The sequence below is a fragment of the Dendropsophus ebraccatus genome, chromosome 13 (assembly GCF_027789765.1).
Source record: "Dendropsophus ebraccatus isolate aDenEbr1 chromosome 13, aDenEbr1.pat, whole genome shotgun sequence".
In the NCBI taxonomy this organism is placed as follows: Eukaryota; Metazoa; Chordata; class Amphibia; order Anura; family Hylidae; genus Dendropsophus; species Dendropsophus ebraccatus.
In genome coordinates this window covers 37,496,214-37,518,196 of record NC_091466.1, presented here as the reverse complement: position 1 = coordinate 37,518,196, position 21,983 = coordinate 37,496,214, and the positions used below count along the sequence as shown (strand labels likewise).

General features: G+C 43.6%; 1 protein-coding gene across 5 annotated transcripts in view; it reads right to left on the bottom strand.

Annotated features, from left to right (window-relative positions):
- ARHGEF11 (Rho guanine nucleotide exchange factor 11) overlaps positions 1 to 21,080 on the bottom strand; it is a 630,876-nt gene extending 609,796 nt beyond the window's left edge. For all 5 annotated transcript variants that reach the window (XM_069949394.1, XM_069949398.1, XM_069949396.1 and 2 more), the window contains exon 1: positions 20,031 to 21,080. In XM_069949394.1, coding sequence (XP_069805495.1) covers positions 20,031 to 20,062 — 32 coding nt within the window. In that variant the 5' untranslated portion in view covers positions 20,063 to 21,080. The remainder of the gene's footprint in view (positions 1 to 20,030) is intronic.
- Between the last annotated feature and the right edge of the window lie 903 nt (positions 21,081 to 21,983).

Genomic DNA, 21,983 nt, shown 5'->3' with positions numbered 1-21,983 from the left:
CACAGACTTCGAGGACATCAATCTGGCCAGAGAACATTAAATTAAATTTCTACCTAGTTCTGGAATAAATCTCTCAGCCAGCAGTAACCTAATTATATGGAGGGTATACAGGAAGCCTGCAAGAGGTCCTAATGACTATAAACACAAATAACCTGCTGTATTACAGAATCAATCTGATATGGGGTCACAGTTGTAATTCTGTGGACCAGTCACTTCAATTTAGCTCTGTTGGGAAAGCAGAATGCCAATAAATGGACATTATAGCCCCCACAAGATTATTCATCAGCTGATTGGGCTATTCTGATAAGCAGAAATATTGGTGGTCGCTCATCTCTCTCTGTATAGGTGTCCATATATTTGAATTAACTCTCAGCTGAGCAATGCTTCAGCTGACAGTTATCTCCCCCCAGCTTTCTCATACCATGAAAATTTGGCATGACCAAACATTCATGTCTTTTCTATGGGAAGGGGAAGGGTAAGCCGCAGCCAGATGGTTCCAGCACCAGCTTATACCCTCCCAGAACAATCAATCACACCCAACCTTTCTTTCCACCATCATCATCTGTTGGTGGACAGTTTGGAGTACCCCACACACCATATAGTCATGACTGAATCCGCCAGTGGTGTATAAGCATTTAAACAGGGTGATGTGCAGCCGACAGCTAATTGCCATGACCAGGGTATTGACAAGGCCATCCAGACTTGACCATTTCACCCTTCGGCCACTACCCCCCACCTGTTTCTTTTGTTTGATATCCCCAAAAAGACCACAGACAACTTTTGGATCTTAATGGCCACATCAGCCGTTTATTATACAAGCTCTCAAATGTATAAACATACCAGAAAACATTGTAAATATGACAGTGTATATAACACCCCCTGATCTACTTGACAGGGCATTCCTCGGAGCCCAAAACCCACAGGCGGCCCTAAACCTTCTGCACACAGGATTTGCCTATGGCCAATGACAACATGACCCAGAGGCACCAAACTAAGCACCTGTATGCCGAACTGTAACCTCCTTTCATGGAGATCATAACCCCCACCTAAGCCAGTGGCTAACTACTGCCGCCCGGCCATAACAGTCTACATAGTCCATGGGAGTCCGGAACCATTCCAAGGTCCCCTCCCACCACATCCAAGTCCACTCCACCAACTCCAACCCCGAGGACGCCCACCACCAACACAGCTGCCGTGACAAGCAGTATTAGACCTGCACGGGAATCCCACAGCTGCTGGACCCTACCAAACCTCAACCCACAAGTAACCTCCCAGGCCACAGCGTAATGAAAAAAGGGGAGGGTGGATGTTAGATTGATCCAACTGCTATACCTAAAACGTCTGCCGACCCCTGTGTAGCTACCTTTTATAACCTATCCCCCTCCCCCTGCTACTCCACCCCTCCCTTAGCCAATCACCCCCACCATTCCCCCACCCCCAGGCCTAACCCTCTTTTTCTCTCCTCCATCCCCTCCCATACCAGTCCACACTATATCCCCTATTCCCATGTAAGCCTCCCTCATCCCCCCTTACTGGCCTGTCAAATCCCTGTTATGAGGGACTCCCCCTAGGCTATGCCCCAGTCTGTCCCCACTGAAAGGATTGAGCAAACAAACGGTTCATGCGGCCCGTCCGCACAACTTATTGTACCTTGCTGCTCCCATAAAATGATGTAATAATAATTATTATTACTGTCCTAATGTCATTTACCCCTTCTCCCAAAATTTTATGACTCAAGCAAACCTGAGTTTAGCAAGATTTACTCAAGCAACTAAACTGACTTCTAAACAGCGGCAGTCTCCAACCTCTAACTCTCCACTAACTACAGGTTTTAGCATACAATGACATCCTAGAGAACAGGATGAATACCATAGCTATAATGGAACAATAGTGGTTTACAACCTGTGGGTCCCCTCCTGTTACAGTGCTACAACTTTGACTGACTAATATGCTACACAGAAAATGGCTGTTCATAGAAGATAAGACCCTTGGGGCCTATTATGTGACCCAATCAGTAATGTAAATGAGCGCCAATCTGCTCGTTAGCGATGTCCGTGCAGCCCTTGCTTTTACTTTGAAATAATAAAGTTCATACATACCTGTCCACACTCCCTGGTGTCTTTGCCTGCTCCCCGATATCTTCCTGGCTTCTGCTGCTGGCAGAAGCCAATTGGCTCAGCGGCCTGTCACTTCAGAAGCCAGCTCTGCAGTTCTTGTGGTGGCCAGAGGCCAGGAAGATACCGGGGAGCAGGAAGAGGCACCAGGGAGCGTGGACAGGTACGTATGAGCTACCACAAACAGGCTTTTTTTTTTTTCCTGATGTGAAAACTCATACTCAAGCACTGCATCTGGAAACATGTATGAAAAATTATAACAGTAGCCTGGAACTTTCAGCTATTAAGTGTAGCAAACAAACATCTAACATACAGTACTTGAATTAATCATCATTTTCAAAATCTTTGCTTTCTAGCAATATATTTTTTTGACATGACATGCTGCATACACTAGGCTTATATGCTGTGTGAACATAGCTAAAGATTGTAAGACACTGCAAAACATGAGCAGGACTAGGCTTCAGTAAAAAGACATTTTTTGTGGCTTCTTGGAGAATTGATTGAGAGTGCGACAGGAAAAAAAGTTGGTTTTTTGAGACAATCTCTCTGGTTCCTATGATAGAACTGGTTCCAGTTCTATCTCCTTCTTAGGAAGCACCAAAATAAAACAGGAAAGAGAAGGCTCAAAATGAAATTTTTTTTAATGAGACTTAAGTCAACCCTACTACTAAATATCCCCTTATACACACACATCTAAGAACCAATCACGTTTTCTTGATTCTTCAACAACACTTTCCTGCAAGTGTTTTCTAATTTTCTTAACACAGTGCTTTCCAGGACGTTAAAATGACCGAACACAGCTTCCAGCCACAATTAGGGTACAGGGGGTGGTTTCCTGTTCTTTACACATTAGACTATATAAAAAAGGATTAAGAGATTTTCAGAATTAGAAAAAAAGTGCTCAACACAGTGAAAACCTAGCTGTATTGTCCCCCTGGTAAATGCAAAAAGAGTCAGTGGAGCCTCATTTTATCCAAATATCCCTGCAGGGAAGGACCCAGCAGAGGCTTGAATACTGTAAGGAGACCACCAAAACCACCATATTAGGTGGCCCTTTCAGTCAATATTTGACTCAATTTAGTCTATTTATGGGACCTATTAGGGAGTGATAATCTGACGAATTAGGACAATTTGGCAGATCATCCCTCGATGTAAAAAAAAAACAAAAACAAAAAAAAACACACAACTGGGTTCAGGCAGTTCACATCGCGTTTTTGAACTCCGTTTAACGTATACGTTTTTTGATAGTTACTTTTACCGTACACACAAAAAAAGCATATGTTTGTTTTTGTTTTGTTTTTTATTAGTGGCTGAATGACCTTAGTTCTGTGACCACCTTTAGGAAGGCAAGGACTGCTTTCATTAACTGTCTTTGTTCAATAGATTTTTAAGCATCCATTCCATAAGAAAACACTCTCCTGCTCTAAATAGTGGGTAGTAGCTCGGGCCCACCAGAGGAAATTTTGGGAACCACCCTTGGGTTCTTCCCCCTGCAATATATAAATAAATAAATATATATATATATATATATATATATATATATATATATATATATATATATATATATATATATATATATATAATTTCTTGGGCCCTCTTACACACAAAGTGAAAAAAAAAAATATGAGAATGTTCTATGTATGATACTGAATACAGTTCTACAACTATCAAATAATATCAGTAAACAATAGAAAAAAATTTCCATACATATTTCTGCTGTACCTTTACCAACACTACTACTAATACCAGTACGCAAGAAGAAAATGTCTCTGTACATATTTTACTACCATACAGTTACTAACCAAAAAAAGTATACTGAGAACAATACTACCAACAATACCAGGAGGAAATATTTTCACCATACATATTACCATCATACTATTAGTGACCAAATCCTGTAGACTAATATTACCAATAAAACCAATATACAATATACTAATACTACCAATAAAACCAATATACCATCACATAGTGACTGAATATTAAATGGCTACTAAATAATACTGTCACACCACAAGCAATACTACTATAATGGTACTAAACACCACTATACACAGACCAATATTTCTCTAGACTACAGGTAGGCACCAGCTGTAATCAAGCTCTTTATAAACATAATATACTCCTACACAGACAACTTAGGCCGCCAACAAAGGCCCACAATATATAAGTCCTATACAAAGGCTCCAAATCAGTTCAAATCACAATCTAATCCGAGCCAAATACAATGCTACGACAATCCCCTCTTGCACAGCACAACTTCAATATCTAATGTACAATCTATACAGTACCATTCCTATTCTGAAGATAGGCCAGAATCCTAAAAACATAATATTAACTGGTAGTGTCTAATGCCTGTCCACATGCAGTTCCGCGTTCGCTTGCTCACTCGGGTATGTCCTTCCCATGCTGTCAGCTCTCTTTATATGTAACATTCCAGGTTGTTGGCCTATCAGCATTTTCCCCATGCCAGTCATGTGACCTTCTCAGAGACGCAGCGACATTGCGCCACCATGCTGGCGCTCAGCTAGCCCCGATGACGTCATCAGAGATGTTGAGGTTGTGCAGTGCACGGAGGGGTTTTAGTAGCATTGTATTTGTGCACCCCAGTTGATGTTCCTTTCCTTGCATTAATTATTATTTGGTTATTACAACTCTGTCCTGTGTATTTTGTACTCCGATAATGATGCGGTTGTAATTTTAACTCCGATCTGTAGCATTTTATCCAGTTTGTTTTTGTTTTTTTTTGGTAGTTGAATCAATAAATTTATGTGGTTTGAAATTATTTGGCGCCTTTGTATAGAACTTATATATCTGAATAACATAAGTAAGTACAGTGCAGGCACATCTAGTGACATCTGGCACATCCAGATTTCCTTTTCTCTTCTATCATGAAGACTTCTTCCAGACACAACTCTTCTCAGCAGAATCTGCCAGACAAACACCATAGACACCTTACTTTTTCAGCACCTTCCTCCACCTCTATACAAACTCCCCATCATAGTGCCACTTAACAGTAACAGGGACTTCTTTGAAGACCAATGTGTAGTCATGTCCCTTTTTTATGCCTCTGTCGATAGTTAGACCCACTGTAGATAGTTAGTAGTGAGACCCACTTCTTTGTGCCATCTGTAATTGCCCTCTCTGTGTATCCTCATTGGTTGTTGGGCCCCAACTTGAAAGCCAATCTGAAGTCATGTCCTTTTTTGTGCCTCTGTGGTGTCCCACTAGGGGTGTTCCTGCTGTTCACACCCTTTGCAAAAGTCTGTACTTCCTGTGGTCTTATTGCAGCCAAAGTAGTATTAAGGGATGACCACTAGAGGTCACTGTGTTATGTATGGAAGTGTGGAAGCTGCACAGCTGATGTGTCTCAAAGGGTTATTGTGTTTATGTGTAGCAGAATCTTTGAGCAAGTAGGATCTTTACTTTCTTCTGTCCTATCACCTCTTCTCTTTCTGCTCTTCTGTTGCACTCTTTCCAGCCAACCACAGCACGCCTTACATACTGGATAGGAAGTTAGTTCATTGGGTGAAGGAGGAGTCTTAGTTGGGATTCTGTGGAGCGAGGACGCAGACCAGATAGCTCTTCACAGTGGTCCTACCTGGGCCCTGGCCCTCTGCCAGGTCCCCCTGTAAAGAAGAATCGTTGTAGTCAGTGCCCCACATGGGTAGGACGCAGGACAGTGCTCTCTTACAAACTTTTTTCTTCAAGTGCCTAAACCTTGCATGATGCAGTGTTAAACCCCTCATGAGAGGACTAGCCAACAGATCATCTCAACCCACGCTGTGGACCAGGGCCGGACTGGCCATAGAGCAATCCTGGCCATAAGGGCCAGTGGCCGGTCCCGTGCTCCTCCTGACCAGGCGACTCCTTTCCCCTACCGTAGGGAAAAGGAGTCACTGGGCCAGGAGGAACGCAGGATCGGCCAGCCCACACCGCTCCAGTCACCCCTGGCTGATGTGTGGCTGCCGGGGGTGTCCCATGCTATCCCCGGCAGCGCGCGCATCATAGAGCTCCTTGTGGCCGTGACTTCTGGTACAGAGAGACGCTCTCTGTACCGGAAGTCCCAGCCCCGGCAAGCAGGGAGCTCTATGATGCGCGCGCTGCTGGGGATAGGACGGGACACCCCCGGCAGCCACGCATGAGCCGGGACAGACTGAGGCTGGAGAAGAAAAGAGGATCGGTGGGGGAGCGGGTTGTTAGGTGAGTGTTTTTTTTTTTTTTTTTTATCTGCTTTGCACGGGGGGGGGGAGAAGAGAGAGGGGCCCATCTATAAGGGAAGGGGGAGAAGAAAGAGGGTGCCATCTATAAGTGAGGGGGGGGGAGAGAGAGGGGGCTATCTATAAGAGAAGGGGGAGAAGAGAGAGGGGGCCATCTATAAAGGGAGGGGGGAGAGAGGGGGCCATCTATAAGGGTGTGGGGAGAAGAGAGAGGAGGCCATCTATAAGGGGGGGGAGAGGGGGCCATCTATAATGGAGGGGGGGAGAGAGGGGGCTACATAGAGGGATGCATATACTATAAGGGGGTCACATAGAGTCAGCCTACCTACTAAACGGGTGTAAAGGGGCCAATACAGATGTGCAGTTAGTATAGAGATGAGGATGGTGTCAGAGTGAGGAACCTAATATGTTTCTCTGGCAGATTCTGTGGATTCGTGGCTCGGAGAAGTTCTAATGGCCCAGGGCAGATGGAGAAGAAGATGAAAAGGGAAGAACTCCGATCAGAGAAGACGTCCCCTGTGAGTCACCTGATGTAACTACAGTGTAATGTATATGGTGTACAGAACCTGTGTGGAGCTGCGTCCACCTCTATATGACTGTATGAGGTGATAGTAACCTTTGTACAGTTGATGTTATTTAGTCACAGCAGTGGCATTAGTCAGTATGCAATGACATTAATGCCACCACATACTGACTAATACCACCGCATACTGACGCATACCACCACATACTGGTTAGTCAGTATGCGCTTGTATTAGTCAGTATGTGGTGGTCGTGTTAAACTCAGCACGGTGACCGGGGCCGGAAGCTTCTGTCTCTGTACACTGTGTGGTGGTAACGATCTGTAACTGCAGCTTAGCTACACAGTACAGAGACAGAAGCTTCTGACTCCATTTACAGTGTTATTATCTCTAATTCCAGTCATGGCCGTGATGATACAACATGTAGCCATGCGCACTCACAACATCGTCTCATATAACTTATCACCGCACAGCGAGTGGGCCCGTGTGCTCTGAAATACCAGGACTGATTTTCAGTCCCAGTCTGGCCCTGCCGTGGACTAGGAGAAGCAACAGTGCAGGACAGGTCGAGTTACAAGTACAAGTTACTGTAAACTCCATCACGCAGCGCGAGTGTCAACCCTTAGAACTCTGCTCATCTCAGGTAACAAGGTCTGGGGCCTGTGTCACCTATTAGTACAATTCAGCCAACGCTAGTGTACATAAGGTGGTGTGAAGACTACACAAAAGGTCAATACACAGGCACAGGTTTTTCTCATTATTATTCTCCTAAAAATATTCTCTCTATTCCAACATCCCGGCGGAGCACATTACTACTTGGGTTGAGACTCTGATGGCACCCTCCTCTTTACTACGCTACCTAAGTATAACTCTACTAAATCCTACTCAGCACTTATCACACAGATCTGGTGGTTCTATGTTCAAGTATTTATGGGACCTTGATCAAGTGTATATCTGACCTCATCTGTATTACCTGTTGCACATTTGTCAATAGTAAAGCAAGTCAACGTTGTCCACGGAGTCTGCAAAGCATATACACCGCTACCTTGGGAAATCTCCCCTTTCTGTGGGTGGCTGGCCCCACTATTCAGGAGAGTCATTACATTGCTCTGGCCTCCTGTGACTACATCCTCCATGGCTACACTATCCCAAGGGACCTGCTAGCAACCCGACAGGACACCGACCACAGGGGAAAAGGGTACAATTAAAAGCAGGCGTGCCATCACACCTGTGTGCTCATCTGGCACTGGCGTCACGTGACAAAACCTTAAGGTCCGGCTGTATCTCGGCCATCCACCACAAGAAGTGGCGTCACACTTACATCTAGCAAGTGACCGGCTGTCACACCGCTATAACATCCTCTGGAGGCTCACCACACCTCTGTCTATAGTTAGGCCCTGCTTTTGCCCTCATCTGTAGTTAGGCCCCCTCTGTGTCCTCATTGGTAGTTGGGCCTTAACTCTGTGCCCCATCTGCAGTTAGGCCCCCTTTTGTGCTAATTGAATGGTGCCACTTTGCCCTAATGAACTGTATCGCTGTTCCCCTAACACAGCTCCCCTATGAAAAAAAATGTGCCACTGTGCCATTAACAAAATGTTCCACAGTGTGCCTTATTAACTATAGCACTGTGCTCCTACTATACTGAACAACTGTCCCATTAAATTAACTGTGCAACTATACCCCTTATGAACTGTGCCTATAACAGTGCCACTATCCCTGTACTATACTGTACCCACAATGTACTGTGCACCACTGGACTAAATCGTTTCCCAACCAGTCACTTCTAAGCAGTTCCTAAACTGCTATTTAGTTCCCTATTATGCCCTACCAGTAGAGCATGCTGGGAGTTGTAATTTTGTAGCAACTAAAGAATTACTTATTGGAGAATGCTATACTAAATAAACTGTCCCCCTAAATGATTGTTTCCGTACAAGTGGCAAAACTACAACCCTCATTGTACCCTGCTGATAGTACATGTTGGAAGGTGTAGTTTGTTAACAGCCGATGATTACTGGTTAGGGAACAGTCCTAGCTCCCATGTTGCTCTCCTGCTCTGACCTCAGCCTCCTCTAGTCAGGCCTGGTCACAGCAGAGCGATGGAGGTAGCGCTAATCACGCGGCCTGTATCATAAAGGGTATACTGGGTGGCCCGGGAAGGGAGGTGACTGTTCCCTAGCTCCAGGCAGCACTGCCTTCCTTGCAAACAGGTCAGGAAACATGCAATATAACACCCCCCCAGATGTCCCCCCCACTCAGCAGATACCTGTCCGAGCAGTGCTCTCCAGGCAGGCAATTCCTTTCTCGGTTCTCACTCTCTCCCGTGATAAAGGAAAAAAAAGCAAAAGGCGGGATACCGTAGGTACCAGTGGATGAATAGAAAGGTAGATTGGAGGCTCACCTTAAAGCCTCTTGGGCTTGTTGCATATCACCCCTTTAGTGGGGTACTGTGTCTTGTATCAACTTGGCATCTGTGTTCAGGGCTGCAGCTAGTTGGGAGAGACAAACCGGGGTGCTCCCAAAGGGGCCTGTGGAAGTGCAGACAAATGGCGGAAAAAAGCGTCAAACTCCTAGATACCAGCGCTGCCTCAGAGGAATCACAGCGCTGGCATCTAGGAGTTTGACGCTTTTTTCCGCTATTTGTCTACTCTCTCCCGTGTGCAGAGCGGTTCTCTGTACTCACTGGTGGAGCAGGCTGCAAGGGCAAAGTCAGCGTGACCTCCAGTGACCACTGCTGATTCATGGTATGTAAGTGAAAGTAGAATAGCGGCAACACAACACTGACAGCTCACACAATGGAAAGTGCGGCTCCAGAATTGTGTACTATGGTGAACAGGGATGCGGGCACACACGGATGCGCCCGCATCCCAGTTTAGCACAAATGAAGGTCATCTGGCCAATACTGCAATACCGGCCAGGATGATCTTCACTGACACCGGCTGTTCAGTGATACGGCCAGGTCACAGAATGCCCTGTGCCGTACAGTGTGTGAACCCGGCCTAAGTGTGTATGTGGATTTGTAGAATATTACTACTGGACAGAAAGGTCAGTGCGAAAAGGGATAGATCACATATGGTGGGTTATAAATAAATAGATTTTTAAAAAAATCCAGTTTCACTTACATACCAGTTAAAGGAGAAACCCAGTTATTTAAAAAAAATCTCTATCCAGCAGGGGGGAACATAAACTATCACAACTCACCTCTCCTAGTGCCCTAGCTGAGCTGGACTGTCGCTCTGGGTTCACCTGCACTGCAGGCGTCATGACCCGGTTGATAGCTGCATACTCAGCCAGTCTGACTGTGGGGCAGAATACCACTGCAGTCACTGACTGTCTGAGCATGCAATCAATCAGCTAGGATGGACATTTTCACCCAGAGTTGTGATGATCAGAACACTGGGGAAAATGCCTTTCGGTTGGGTTCCCAGAGCCTGTGAACTGGTGCTTCGCAGGCAGGGGGAGAGGCAAGTAAAGATTGTTATATTCCCCCCTGCCAACTGTGGAATTTTAGAAATGGCTGGTCTTCAGTGTCCTTCAAAAGCATGATACAATTAGAATCACATATAAAATCCAACACACATGAATATGGTGGCAACAACCATGGGTGACCCAAAGGTGTTTACTACACTGGAGCCAGACCTGCAGCATAAACTCTTTATATTTGGCTCCATAAAATATTCATAGTTCTACAAAACATTCAGGTGAGAGTCAGGCTGCACTGTGCCAGAAAACGACACTGTTGGTTCTGTACTGACAACATACACTGGCCTGGGGCCACTCGTCCTTGGCACTGGCACCATCACCTACAATTCTCCTTTCAAAAAACAATGTTTTTGTTAGGCGGAAGCCCTGCTACCCACTCTTCGGTGCTTATTCAAAGGTAACAGTCTTCCTGCAATCTGCCTTTACAAAGCAGAACAAAAGGCACTAATTGTCAGTAGCTCCACAATACAAGTGACACAAGGGGAAAGGGATTTCAAATATTAATATCTCATGCCTTTTGTGTTACTGCACTCCATCAGTGCCAGGCACTTTCATTGTATGCTAGCAAAACAGCAATATACACAATGTCATTGTCAATATAATTATAATGCTTGAAAATGCACTATATTGTAATCCGTATTCTTCTTCTGTTTCTTCTTCCAGCCATTGTTCTGCGATTAAAACAGCCAGAACCGCTTTTCGCACAGACTCCTGTGTTCTGAAGCCCTCGGCGGTGACAGGTGTGCTATCTATTTTTGGTTTAGATCGGATTTGTCGTTTTTAAGAAATTTACTTTTAAAGACCCCTAATTTCCCATAGAGAATAATGGCCAATTGAAAATAATGGCCACACTGTAAACACTAACAGCCAATCACAGCACATATGCAAATAGCTGAAATATAGCAGCCAATAGAAATTCTAAGGTCTTGTCAGTCAATGCATCACAACATCCACACAGTCACATGTCCACTATTGGCCAATAGAAAACGATTTGGTCTTACTGACATGGGCAAGATTGTCATGGTAACCGAGCAATGTTCTTTACTAGAAATGAGCAAACCGGGTTCGGGTTCAAGTCCACCCAAACCCGAACGTTTGGCATTTGATTAGCGGGGTCTGCTGAAGTTAGATAAAGCTCTAAAGTTGTCTGGAAAACATGGACACAGCCAATGACTATATCCACGTTTTCCACATAGCCTTAGGGCTTTATCCAACTTCAGCAGCCACCGCTAATCAAATGCCGACCGTTCGGGTTCGGATGGACTCTAGCATGATCGAGGTTCGCTCATCTCTATTCTTTACCATTATAAGTAGCAGAGTTCAGTCAGTAAAGTAGGAAAGCTGAGCCAGCCGTGTAGCAGAGCTGATACCTGCACTACGTAGCAGAGCTGAGCCAGCCGTATAGCAGAGCCGACCAGGGCTGTGGAGTCGGTAAGCCGCAGCTTCGACTCCAACTCAGACTCCTGAATTTTATCAGGACCGACTCAGACTCCTGCTCCTTCATAAATGGCCAGTCATATACCAGGGGAGTTATTTATCACACTGGCTCAGCAGCTTCTCCCTAATGTCCTACATGATCCTGGAGCGACTTCTGAGGGAATAAAGGAATACTGTATATAAAGCAGATTCTTCTCTGTGTGTGCAGTGGATGCAGCCAGTCTCCAGGTTCCATGTCCTGAACTACTCACAACTAGACTAGATGGAGCAGGTGATCTTTTCCTGCTGACAGTCTTCTATGTTTCTAACTAAATATTCACCACACTTAAAGAAACACTGCTAACAATGCCAGATCCCTGTGATATAGAGGTCAGCCATAGTGATATACAGGGGGTCAAACATAGTGATATAGAGAGGGGTCACACAGTGATATAGAAGGTCACTGTGGGGGCACGCAATAGCACACACACACACTCTCAGCCTGCTGCAGCCATAGCATACACAAACACCCACACAGCCTGCTGCAGCTATAGCACATACAGCCTGCTGCAGCCATAGCATACAGCCTGCTGCAGCCATAGTGCGCGCACACACACAGCCTGCTGCAGTCATAGCACGCACACATGCAGTGTCCCAGAACAGAGTATTTGCTCTTATTTGAATGTTCACTGGTTATTCTTGTTCTGGAAAGATAGTGCCACTGCAAACCGGTTATGTTATGTCACCCCCGCAGTATTCAAGTCTTATATTTTATCTATTCTGCTATATCTATTCATTTACCTGATGTTCAATGGTGTGATAATGCAATGGGCTTGGTGTCAGTTGACTTTCCCCGGCTGCCATAGTAACCCCAATAGCCGTCGAGCTTTGGCTGGGGTTAGTTTGGTCACTTCCTGTCTACCTCAGACCTTCTCTCCACCTTCAGGGAAGAAGGACGTGTGCTCTGCTGCTCTTGAGGGAGAAGGCCGCAACCCCACAGTACCAGCTCCAGTGCTGTCCAGAAGTATTCCGGTCCAGTCGGGACCTTCCAGATTCTCAAGATTCTCATACTCACTAAAGATCTGGGTTCCGTTCTTCAGTCACTACTTCTCTCATCATCATGCTCATCAACAGCAAGTATTCAGTTCAGTCTATTCCGCCCAGTATCATTCTCTGGCACTACTACTCCCATCATTCAGTTTCTCCTTGCTCAAAGTAACGCTATCAAACAGCCTATTGCAGCATCACCCATTTCTCAAGTTATATTCAAGTCTGACTCAATCCTGGTTGCACCTAGAGACTGTTGCTATTGACTACCACCGTTATAATAAACGCACAACTACCATTGTTTCTGAACCCTGGCATTGGTCTAGTTATTGGTGCCTTGACTAGGGACAAAGAAGAATTGCTCGGGCCCCGAAAGGTCAGGTTCCTGCGGGTTAGTCAGCTCCCCTCGTGCCAATACTGTGACCTAACATCTAACAAGTGGCTCCCCGAATCCTACCCAGTACTACTACCCTCAGCGGGAGGCCCCAGCGCACACACGCATACACAGCTGCGGCCATAGAACACTGAAGAAAAACACACAATCTTCTCCCAGAGAGAAAACACCAAACTGAGGACAGAGGTTACTGCTACAGTACTCATGTCTTCTCCTTCTCCTCTATATTACACAGGATATCTTCATATTAGGCTGGGTTCACACTGCGTTTTTGCAATCCGTTTTTTTCATCCGTTTTTTGCAAAAAGGGGATGCATTTGTGTGCATCAGTTTTGATCCATTTTTCCATTGACTTCCTTCGTAAAAAAACGGATCCGGTTTTTTTTGCGGACACAAAAGTAGTGTCAGCTACGTTTTTGTGTCTGTCAAAAATCGGATCCGTTTTGATCCGGGTTTTTTTGACAGTGGAAGTCAATGGAAAAACGGATGCACACAAATGCATCCGTTTTTTTGCAAAAAAACGAATGAAAAAAACGGATTGCAAAAACGCAGTCTGACCCCAGCCTTACACTGCTGCTCATATACAGTCATCCAGCATCCAGGAAGAGAACAGCACAGATCTCCCCCCACACAATGGACTCTTCCAGCTCAGAAACAGACTGCCAAATAGTGGCTGACAACTTTTCCATGACAACCCTTATGTAATAGGGCCAGTGTCCTATTAGAATGTTGCTCATAGAATATATTCATTAGCAAAACTTGTAAAATTCATATCAAAATTCAATTCTACATTTTTAAATATTTTTTTTTAAAGCTGGAGTCTGAGTCGGTACATTTTTTTCCAACTCCGACTCCAGCCAAAACTAGCTCCAACTCCCGACTCAGACTCCACAGCCCTGGAGCCGACACCCGCAATATGTAGCAGAGCTAAGCCAGCCGTATAGCAGAGCCAAAACCCGCACTACCTACAAAAAGTCGCTCTTAAAGGGATGGTTCGCAAGTCACTCTTAAAGGGAGGGTATTAGGGGTTAAAGTTTCTCTTAAAAGGGAAGTCACTGTTAAAGTGGCGCTTTTTTCAAGCACTATGTATTTCCCTGGAAATGCAAATCTAGTTAAACTTGTAGGCAGGGCTGTGGAGTCGGAGCTAGTTTTGGCTGGAGTCGGAGTCTGAAAAAAATGTACCAACCCCCGGCTTTAAAAAAAAAAAAATCTTAGAACAATTTAGAATTGAGTTTTTAAATGAATTTTATAAGTTTTGCTCATCAATACATATTATGAGCAACATTCTAATAGGACACTGGCCCTATTAGAGAAGGGTGGTCGGGGAAAAGTTGTCAGTCACTATTTGGCAGTTTGTTTTTGAGCTGGAAGAGTCCATTGTGTAATATGGAGATATCCTGTGTAATATAGAAAAGGAGGAGGAGGAGAAGACATAAGTAGAGTAGCAGTAACCTCTGTCCTCATTGTGGTGTTTTTCTTCAGTGTTCTATGGCTTCAGCAGGCTGTGTGTGTATTCTATGGCTACAGCAGGCTGTGTGAGTGTGTGCTATGGCTGCAGCAGGTTGTGTGTGCGCGCTCTGCCCCCACAGTGACCCCTCTATATCACTATGTGTGACCCCTCTCTATATCACTATGGCTGCCCTTTATATTACAGGTATCTGGCATTGTTAGTGTTTCTGTGTGTATGGTGAATATTTAGTTAGAAACATAGAAGACTGTCAGCAGGAAAAGACCACCTGCTCCATCTAGTCTAGTTGTGAGTAGTTCAGGACATGGAGACTGGAGACTGGCTGCATCCACTGCACACAAAGAGAATCTGCTTTATATACAGTATTCCTTTATTCACTCAGAAGTCGCCCCAGGATCACGTAGGACATTAGGGAGAAGCTGCTGAGCCAGTGTGATAAATAACTCCACTGGTATATGACTGGCCATTTATGAAGGAGCAGGAGTCGGGAGTCGGTCCTGATAAAATTCAGGAGTCGGAGTCGTGCTGCGGCTTACCGACTCCACAGCCCTGCTTGTAGGTTGTTTCAATGTGAATATGTTTGCAAATATATAGATTGTAAGCTCTCGCGGGCAGGGTCCTCTTCCCCCATGTACCAGTCTGCCATTTGCCTTCATGTAATGTGCTTTTGATTTTGTAATGTTTCTGTTTGTTAACCTTATCTCTTGCATAGTGCTCTGGAATTAAGGGCACTTTATAAACAAATAAATAATTCATTTAGCAAACGAGCCTGCTTCTCCACATGTGACTATTCTTTGCCTCCCCTCGTTAATAGCTCATTGTCTTGGTTACCAACCAAAAAGATCCCCTACCAAACTCTTTATAAAAAGGATGCTTAGAGCGTATGCATATGACTATATTTTTGTGGTGTACAACTAGGAAATTATGACTTTATTCACCATTGTTTCTCTAACATGGGGTTGTATAGTATCATACATAGTACAAAACTGACAGCAGCATTTAAATGCAGTTAAAAAGGCATCATAATGGTATAGTAGGCTTATCAGCCTCCCCAGATGCAGGAAAGGCTGATCAGTCATACTTACCAGGCTTCAGCAACGCTATGGTGTTAATCCCAACTCAGCAATCATTTACTATGGGCTTCAGCAGCCCTTAGTAATTATGCACCAATTGCATAGATCAATGCAGTACATATGTATTGCACTGATCTCTATGAGCAATCAGTGCTATGCTTATATAAGTCCCCTGGGGGGGGGGGGGGACTACAAATTACTGTGTAAAAAAAAAAGTGCCAAGATGAAAAATTGCAGATTTGTGGTCGCAAAGTTATACACATTGCCTATTGTTGTAATTGTACTGACTTGAGGAACATAGATAACATGCCGGTTTTACCACAGGCCAAACAGTGTAAGGCCACGTTCATATTATGTAAAAACAGTGGCCAAAGGCTGCTGTCTGAGATGTTCGGGTATTGCCCGGGTGAACATCACTTCATCCTAATTGCAATGTTGGCACATTTGAGTGTGCCTGCGCTGAGCCATAGCACACAATGTAAAGTATGACCGGGAGCCGTACATCACATTGTATCCACAGCCTATCTTGAGCGGTCGCTGTCCACTGAATAGCGGCCACACAAAATAGAAATGTCAGTTTTTTGTGCGGCCACATAGAGCAACAGCCACAGTGGATACAGTGTGTCTACACTGCGCCCATTAACCTATAAAAGACAATGCGAAACCACAGTGTCAATAAATAGAGGCCATTGTTACACTCTGCAACAACGGCCGCTATCGAAAAATTGCATAGTGTGAACGTGGCCTAAAGAGAAAACTCATCCGGAATTTTAAAAAATAGCTTTTTTATTTAATATTTTATGGCAAAATTAAGTGAGTCATTACAATAGTACAATTGGTGTCGCAAAAATTAAGTGCTAAACAAAAGGAAAAAAGTATGAAAATAAAAATTGGCTGTGTTTCAGCTGCATGTGGGAACATGGCCCAATTAGTAGTAACAGCAGCTACACATTGTGCATCCATAGACCCTAAGGAAGTGTTTCTATATACTTGGCAATACGGCTTAGTATCCCTTTGTTATGGCAGAACAATGCTGGTGGGGAACTGATGCCAGAACCAATCCCATTGTTGTCATTGGGTTAATTTCTGACATCCAGCAGTTGCAGTTATAGAAAAATTAAGTATTAAGTCTCTATTTACAAAGTATAATTGGTGTTGCAAAAAAAAAGGGCTCATGTGGGTCTGTAGGAGAAAATATGCAAGCGCAGTGGCCTTTTAAACACGAAAAGGAAAAAACAAAAGCGCAAAAATTTAAAATGGCTCCATCCTTAAAGGGTTAAAGATAAGGAGGAGAAAACTAAAATTTCCTTGGTCCTTAAAGAAGCAGTTCACTTTTTTTTTTTTTACGGCCCCCAGGGTAGCCGCTGTCATGTATACTTACAGAAGATGATCGGTGGTCAGTTCCCGTCCTGCGGTGCCGGTCAAATCGGGCGCGTGCACTTCCGCCGGCTGCTGCGAGTCCTCTTCTCTGACCAGTGATTATACGCCGGAAGTCACTCGCTTCCATGCATTCGCTATGGAAGCGCGTGACTTCTGGCATTTAAATTAAAGGCCGAGAAGAGGAGTCAAAGCGCCGGCGGAAGTGAGTCGAAAAAAAAAAAAAAAAGGGAACTGCTTCTTTAAGGCTATGTTCACATTACGTGAATGACCGGCCGTTCTGTGACCCCGGCCGGGTCACGAAACGGCCGGTCTCTGCCCGGATCATCCCAGCCGGTACTTAGGTACCGGCCCGGATGATCATCAGAACCTCCCACAGCACACACCGGAGCCGCTCGCTTCCTTGTGTGAACTGAAAGGGTTTCCTACGGCCGCAATATCCAAATAGCACATATAGACTCTTTAAAGGGATTGCGTCCAGGGCCGCGCTGTACATTGTAGCTATGAGCGCTCATAAATCCCTTCAGCAGCAACACTGACAGAGAGAGAGCCATTGGCTCCCTCCCTGTCAGTCACTCTTGTTGCCGGACTTCCTGCGGTCACAAGAGGCCGCACTCTCCCTCTGGTGTCGGTGCCAGATGTCACTGGAGCGCCACCGCCAGGGTAAGGGGAGTGCGGGCTCTTGTGCACGCTGCAGTATAGTCACAAGAGTAAAGAGAAGAGGAACACGTGGACCCAGGTGAGTAAAAGTGTTGGTTTTTTAATGTTATATGGGAGTGAAGGAGGGGTGCGCACAGGGGGGCTATATACTACTGGGGGAGTGCACAGGGGGCTATATACTACTAGGGGAGCGCACAGGAGGGCTGTATATAACTGGGGGAGTACACAATCCCGTTCTCGCACGGTAAATGGTGTAAGCGTCAAAAAATTCCAAAGTGCAAAATTGCGCATTTTTGGTTGCATCAAATCTCGAAAAATTGTAATAAATAAAAAAATGATATCCATGACACCTCACACAACCCCATAGACCAAAAGGATAAAAGTGTTATAAGCATGGTAACAGAGCAATTTTAAGGAACATTTTAAAAAAAAAAAAAAATTTTTAATTTTTTTAAAAGCCATCAAATAAAATAAAAGTTATACAAGTTACATATCGTTGTAATCGTACCAACTTAAGGAACATGTATAACAAGTCAGCAGCAGATTTGACAGTGCGGATTTGATGCTGTGTACATTTATTTAGTCAAATCTGCTGCGGATTCGCAGCAGAAAATCCACTGCAAAGACTGCTACAGAGCTGAACAAGGTCTCGCCTTGAGCACTTTATATTGAGCACAATTATATTACCCCCCAACTCCACCACTGGCAATAAGACAGATATTGTTCTCTGAAACAAAATGAAAAGTCACCTGTAGTTTATGTGCACTACGGCTCAGTCAAAAAGTACAATGTACACAAGCTTTGCATAGCACAGAAATACCAAATTCTATCTGCATAGATAGAAGGTGAGATTTTATAAGTAGAGATTTTACAGTAGTAAAAGCAAAGTGCTTTGTTATCTCTGCAAAGCGCCTTTAACTCACTGCCACTCCCCCCCAGGTGCCTGGAAAAGATGGATCCAGTCCTGGGAAACTGGGAGGTTTCCCAGGACTGGATCCAGCTTTTCACAGCACTCGGGGAGGAGTGGCACAGAGCAGCAGCGAGTTCAAAAACAGACGGCTGATAAGCAGATTGCAGAGATAACGAAGCACCTTGCTTTGTTACTACTGTAAATTCGCTCATCTCTACTTATAAATGATTTGTAAAAAGGCCATTGATATACAGATCAGAGATGAAATAGTGTTTTAGTGATTTTAGATTTGAGACAATAAGTTTTGGATTAAATTTCTTGTGAGGCGCATGCCCATTATTTCCGACTCAGGTTTTCCTTTCCTATTGCATATGGTTTTTTGAGTTTTGAGGACTAGCACTCCCTTTATTGTTTTATGTGGTGCGAGTCCAGTTGATACACAGGTGGAATATGCATGATCTTAAAAATCTTAAAATATTATACATTCTGCTAGTACAAAATTAATATAATGCAGGCTAAACTCAAGTCAGTCATTCTCAGAATGCTTAGGGAAATGGATTTCAAAAACTGCTAGGCAAGCTAGAAGGGAGTAAATTATTAAACCTTTCCTAAAGCATAACCACAACAGTCATATAAAGGCCAACATTTTAAAAAAAATTATTAAAAAGGGGGTAGTTCAGCAAAAAACACAGAGATTTGTATTTTCCTTTAAAAAAGTATTTCAGTACTTATCAGCTGCTGTATGTCCTGCAAAAAGTGGTTTCTATTGCAATGTGTTACTGCTCTCCGCAGTTCCTGTCACAAGACAGATGTGGCATCAGAGTACATTGTGTCAGGCTGCAGGACATACATCAGCTCATAAGTATTGGAAGATGTGCGATTATTTACAAGTAAATTAAAAGTCTCGAACATTCTAGCACTGGTTGATATGAAACATATTTGTTTTTTTGCTGACCTAATCATTTAATGTATTGTGCATGGCTATAAATACATACACGCATTATGCTTTGAAATCTAATCCACCATAAATTTCCAAGAATATCAGAGAATTTTAGGAAATTAAGAAAAAAAAATTCAATATCAGTAAACACTGCATAGAGAGCTATGGCAGCATTGTTGTATCACTAGTAAGAGGAAAGATTGGGGTGGGATTAATCTGCCACATATATACTGGAACATCAGAATGCTGAACGGCACAGTCGCATAATGTAAAATTTTTCATTGACATTCAGATTTAAGAAATTTGTATACAATTGTAATACACTGTATATTATAAATATTTTATGCACATAATCAGCAACCTATGCAGTAAAACAAAAACAAAAAATAAACTAGGATTTTTTTTTTTACCTGTCAACAGTAGGAGGTGAACTGATGCTCATTTTTGCTACTGAAATCCCAAAATCCAGTATCTTGTTTCCGGATTGTAATAATATGCCAAACGATGGAAAATAAAGAATACGTTTTGCCAAGTTTACTGCATACAAATGCCACAGTAAATTGTTAAAGGGACAAACCAACCCATCCTGTGCATTCACTGTATTCCTGGTCACCAAATTAAATATTGGCTCCTTCGTTTCAGGTACAGAAAAAGAAAATTAAATAAAATCCAAAATTGCAAAAAGCGATTCCAGCTCCTTACATTCTTGCCCGAATATTATAACCAGTTGCAAAGGGCAAAATAACAGCTGTTATAAGTTGACAAGACAAACTTTTAAACCCAGTGTTCAGAATGACATGTTGCAGTGGTTTTCTACTTTTGCATAAATAAAATATTATAATCCTTGGCATGAATTGTCAAAAAAACACAAAATAAATAGCGTAAAAAATATTAAAGTGTGTATCTTTTCAAACTTTAAAATTGCTAAATCAGCAGCAAAAAATATCTTAAAAAAAAAAATGCTAAGGCATCATCTGCACAATTCCTATAAGTAACCGTAGCACAAGATAAAGCAGTGTTTTGCAATGCACCAATTTGCTGGTGTGTATTGAAGAACTCTTACAGCAGAGGTTTTCAGTAAGATCCTTCCAGGCTTTTCTCTTCTCCAAAAATAATTATCCTTCTTTTAAAGCAGATCCAGTTTTGTTATATTCAAGAGGCCTGTTAGATCCCAAGGCTTTCCTGGAGACACTGCCCAGCATGCACCATCCTTCCCATAGTCTGTACACTCCTCTTCCCCTTTCCACACTCAGCAGGAAGGGAGAGCGAAACAAGAAAAATAAATACGTGTAGGTCTGTATTGTAAAAAAAAAAAAAAAACTTACAAGGCCCAGATTTACCAGCTGGGTGCAGGGTGTAAGTGCCTGAGATAGACAGAAGAAAATCAGTTATTTTCTGCTTCTCTATCTCCTCCCTCCTTCCTTCCTTTCTTTCTTTCCCCTTTTTTTCCTTTCTTTCTTTGCCCTCCCCCCTTCTGCATAAATACAGGCAGGAGCTGCAATAAACACAGACTGGGCTGTGCTGCTCCCCTCCCCCCTTGACTGCTATAAGCTGGGCTGAGCAAAGGCTCTTTCCCTCCCCTATCTCGCTCCCTTCCTCCCCTTGCTCCTCTCAGTGACTGAGGTCTGGGAACACACTTACTGCATACATAAAAATACACATTTGTAGATTATGTATGCTAGAGTTTTAATATTATCATGTCCTAACTAGTGATTACATGCAACTCTAATGCCAATATGTGCAGACATTGAGTGTCCACCCCCTGCTGAGGTGGGCAAAGATGCATTGGTCTCATTTCACCCATCAATGACAAGTTATATGATAGACAAATGCTGCATTTATGGTAACATTTTTTTAAAGGGGTAGTCTATTGGTAAACAATAATATTAATTTCTTAAAGGGGCATAATAACTGGGATGTGTTGTCTCTCCCTTCTTTTCTCCCTTTAGTTGTGTTACAATTTTATGGTAGGAACCATATTTTTTACATCTATAGTGACAATTCATATGTTCCAGGTAAATGCTGCATCTGATGTCTAAATTTTTATTTATCAATTGCAACCTTATTCAGTTTCCTATCACCTGCCAGTAAGGCTGGGTTCACACGAGTCTATTACGAGCATTTCTTACTGTAAATATAGGTCATCAGATATGCGGTCAGGCTGGGACTTGCATGTGTAATATGGACACAAAAATGTGCATGTAAGGCTTGAGGCTTGAGTGAAACCTGCCTAAAGCTGCCCATAGATGGAGCAATTTTGTTTCCTTAACCTATGTCAGGTCAGCACTCGCTTGCTTCTCATTCCCCGCTTGCTTCTCATTCCCCGCTTGCTGCCGGCGCTATTACACGCACCGACAGCAAGC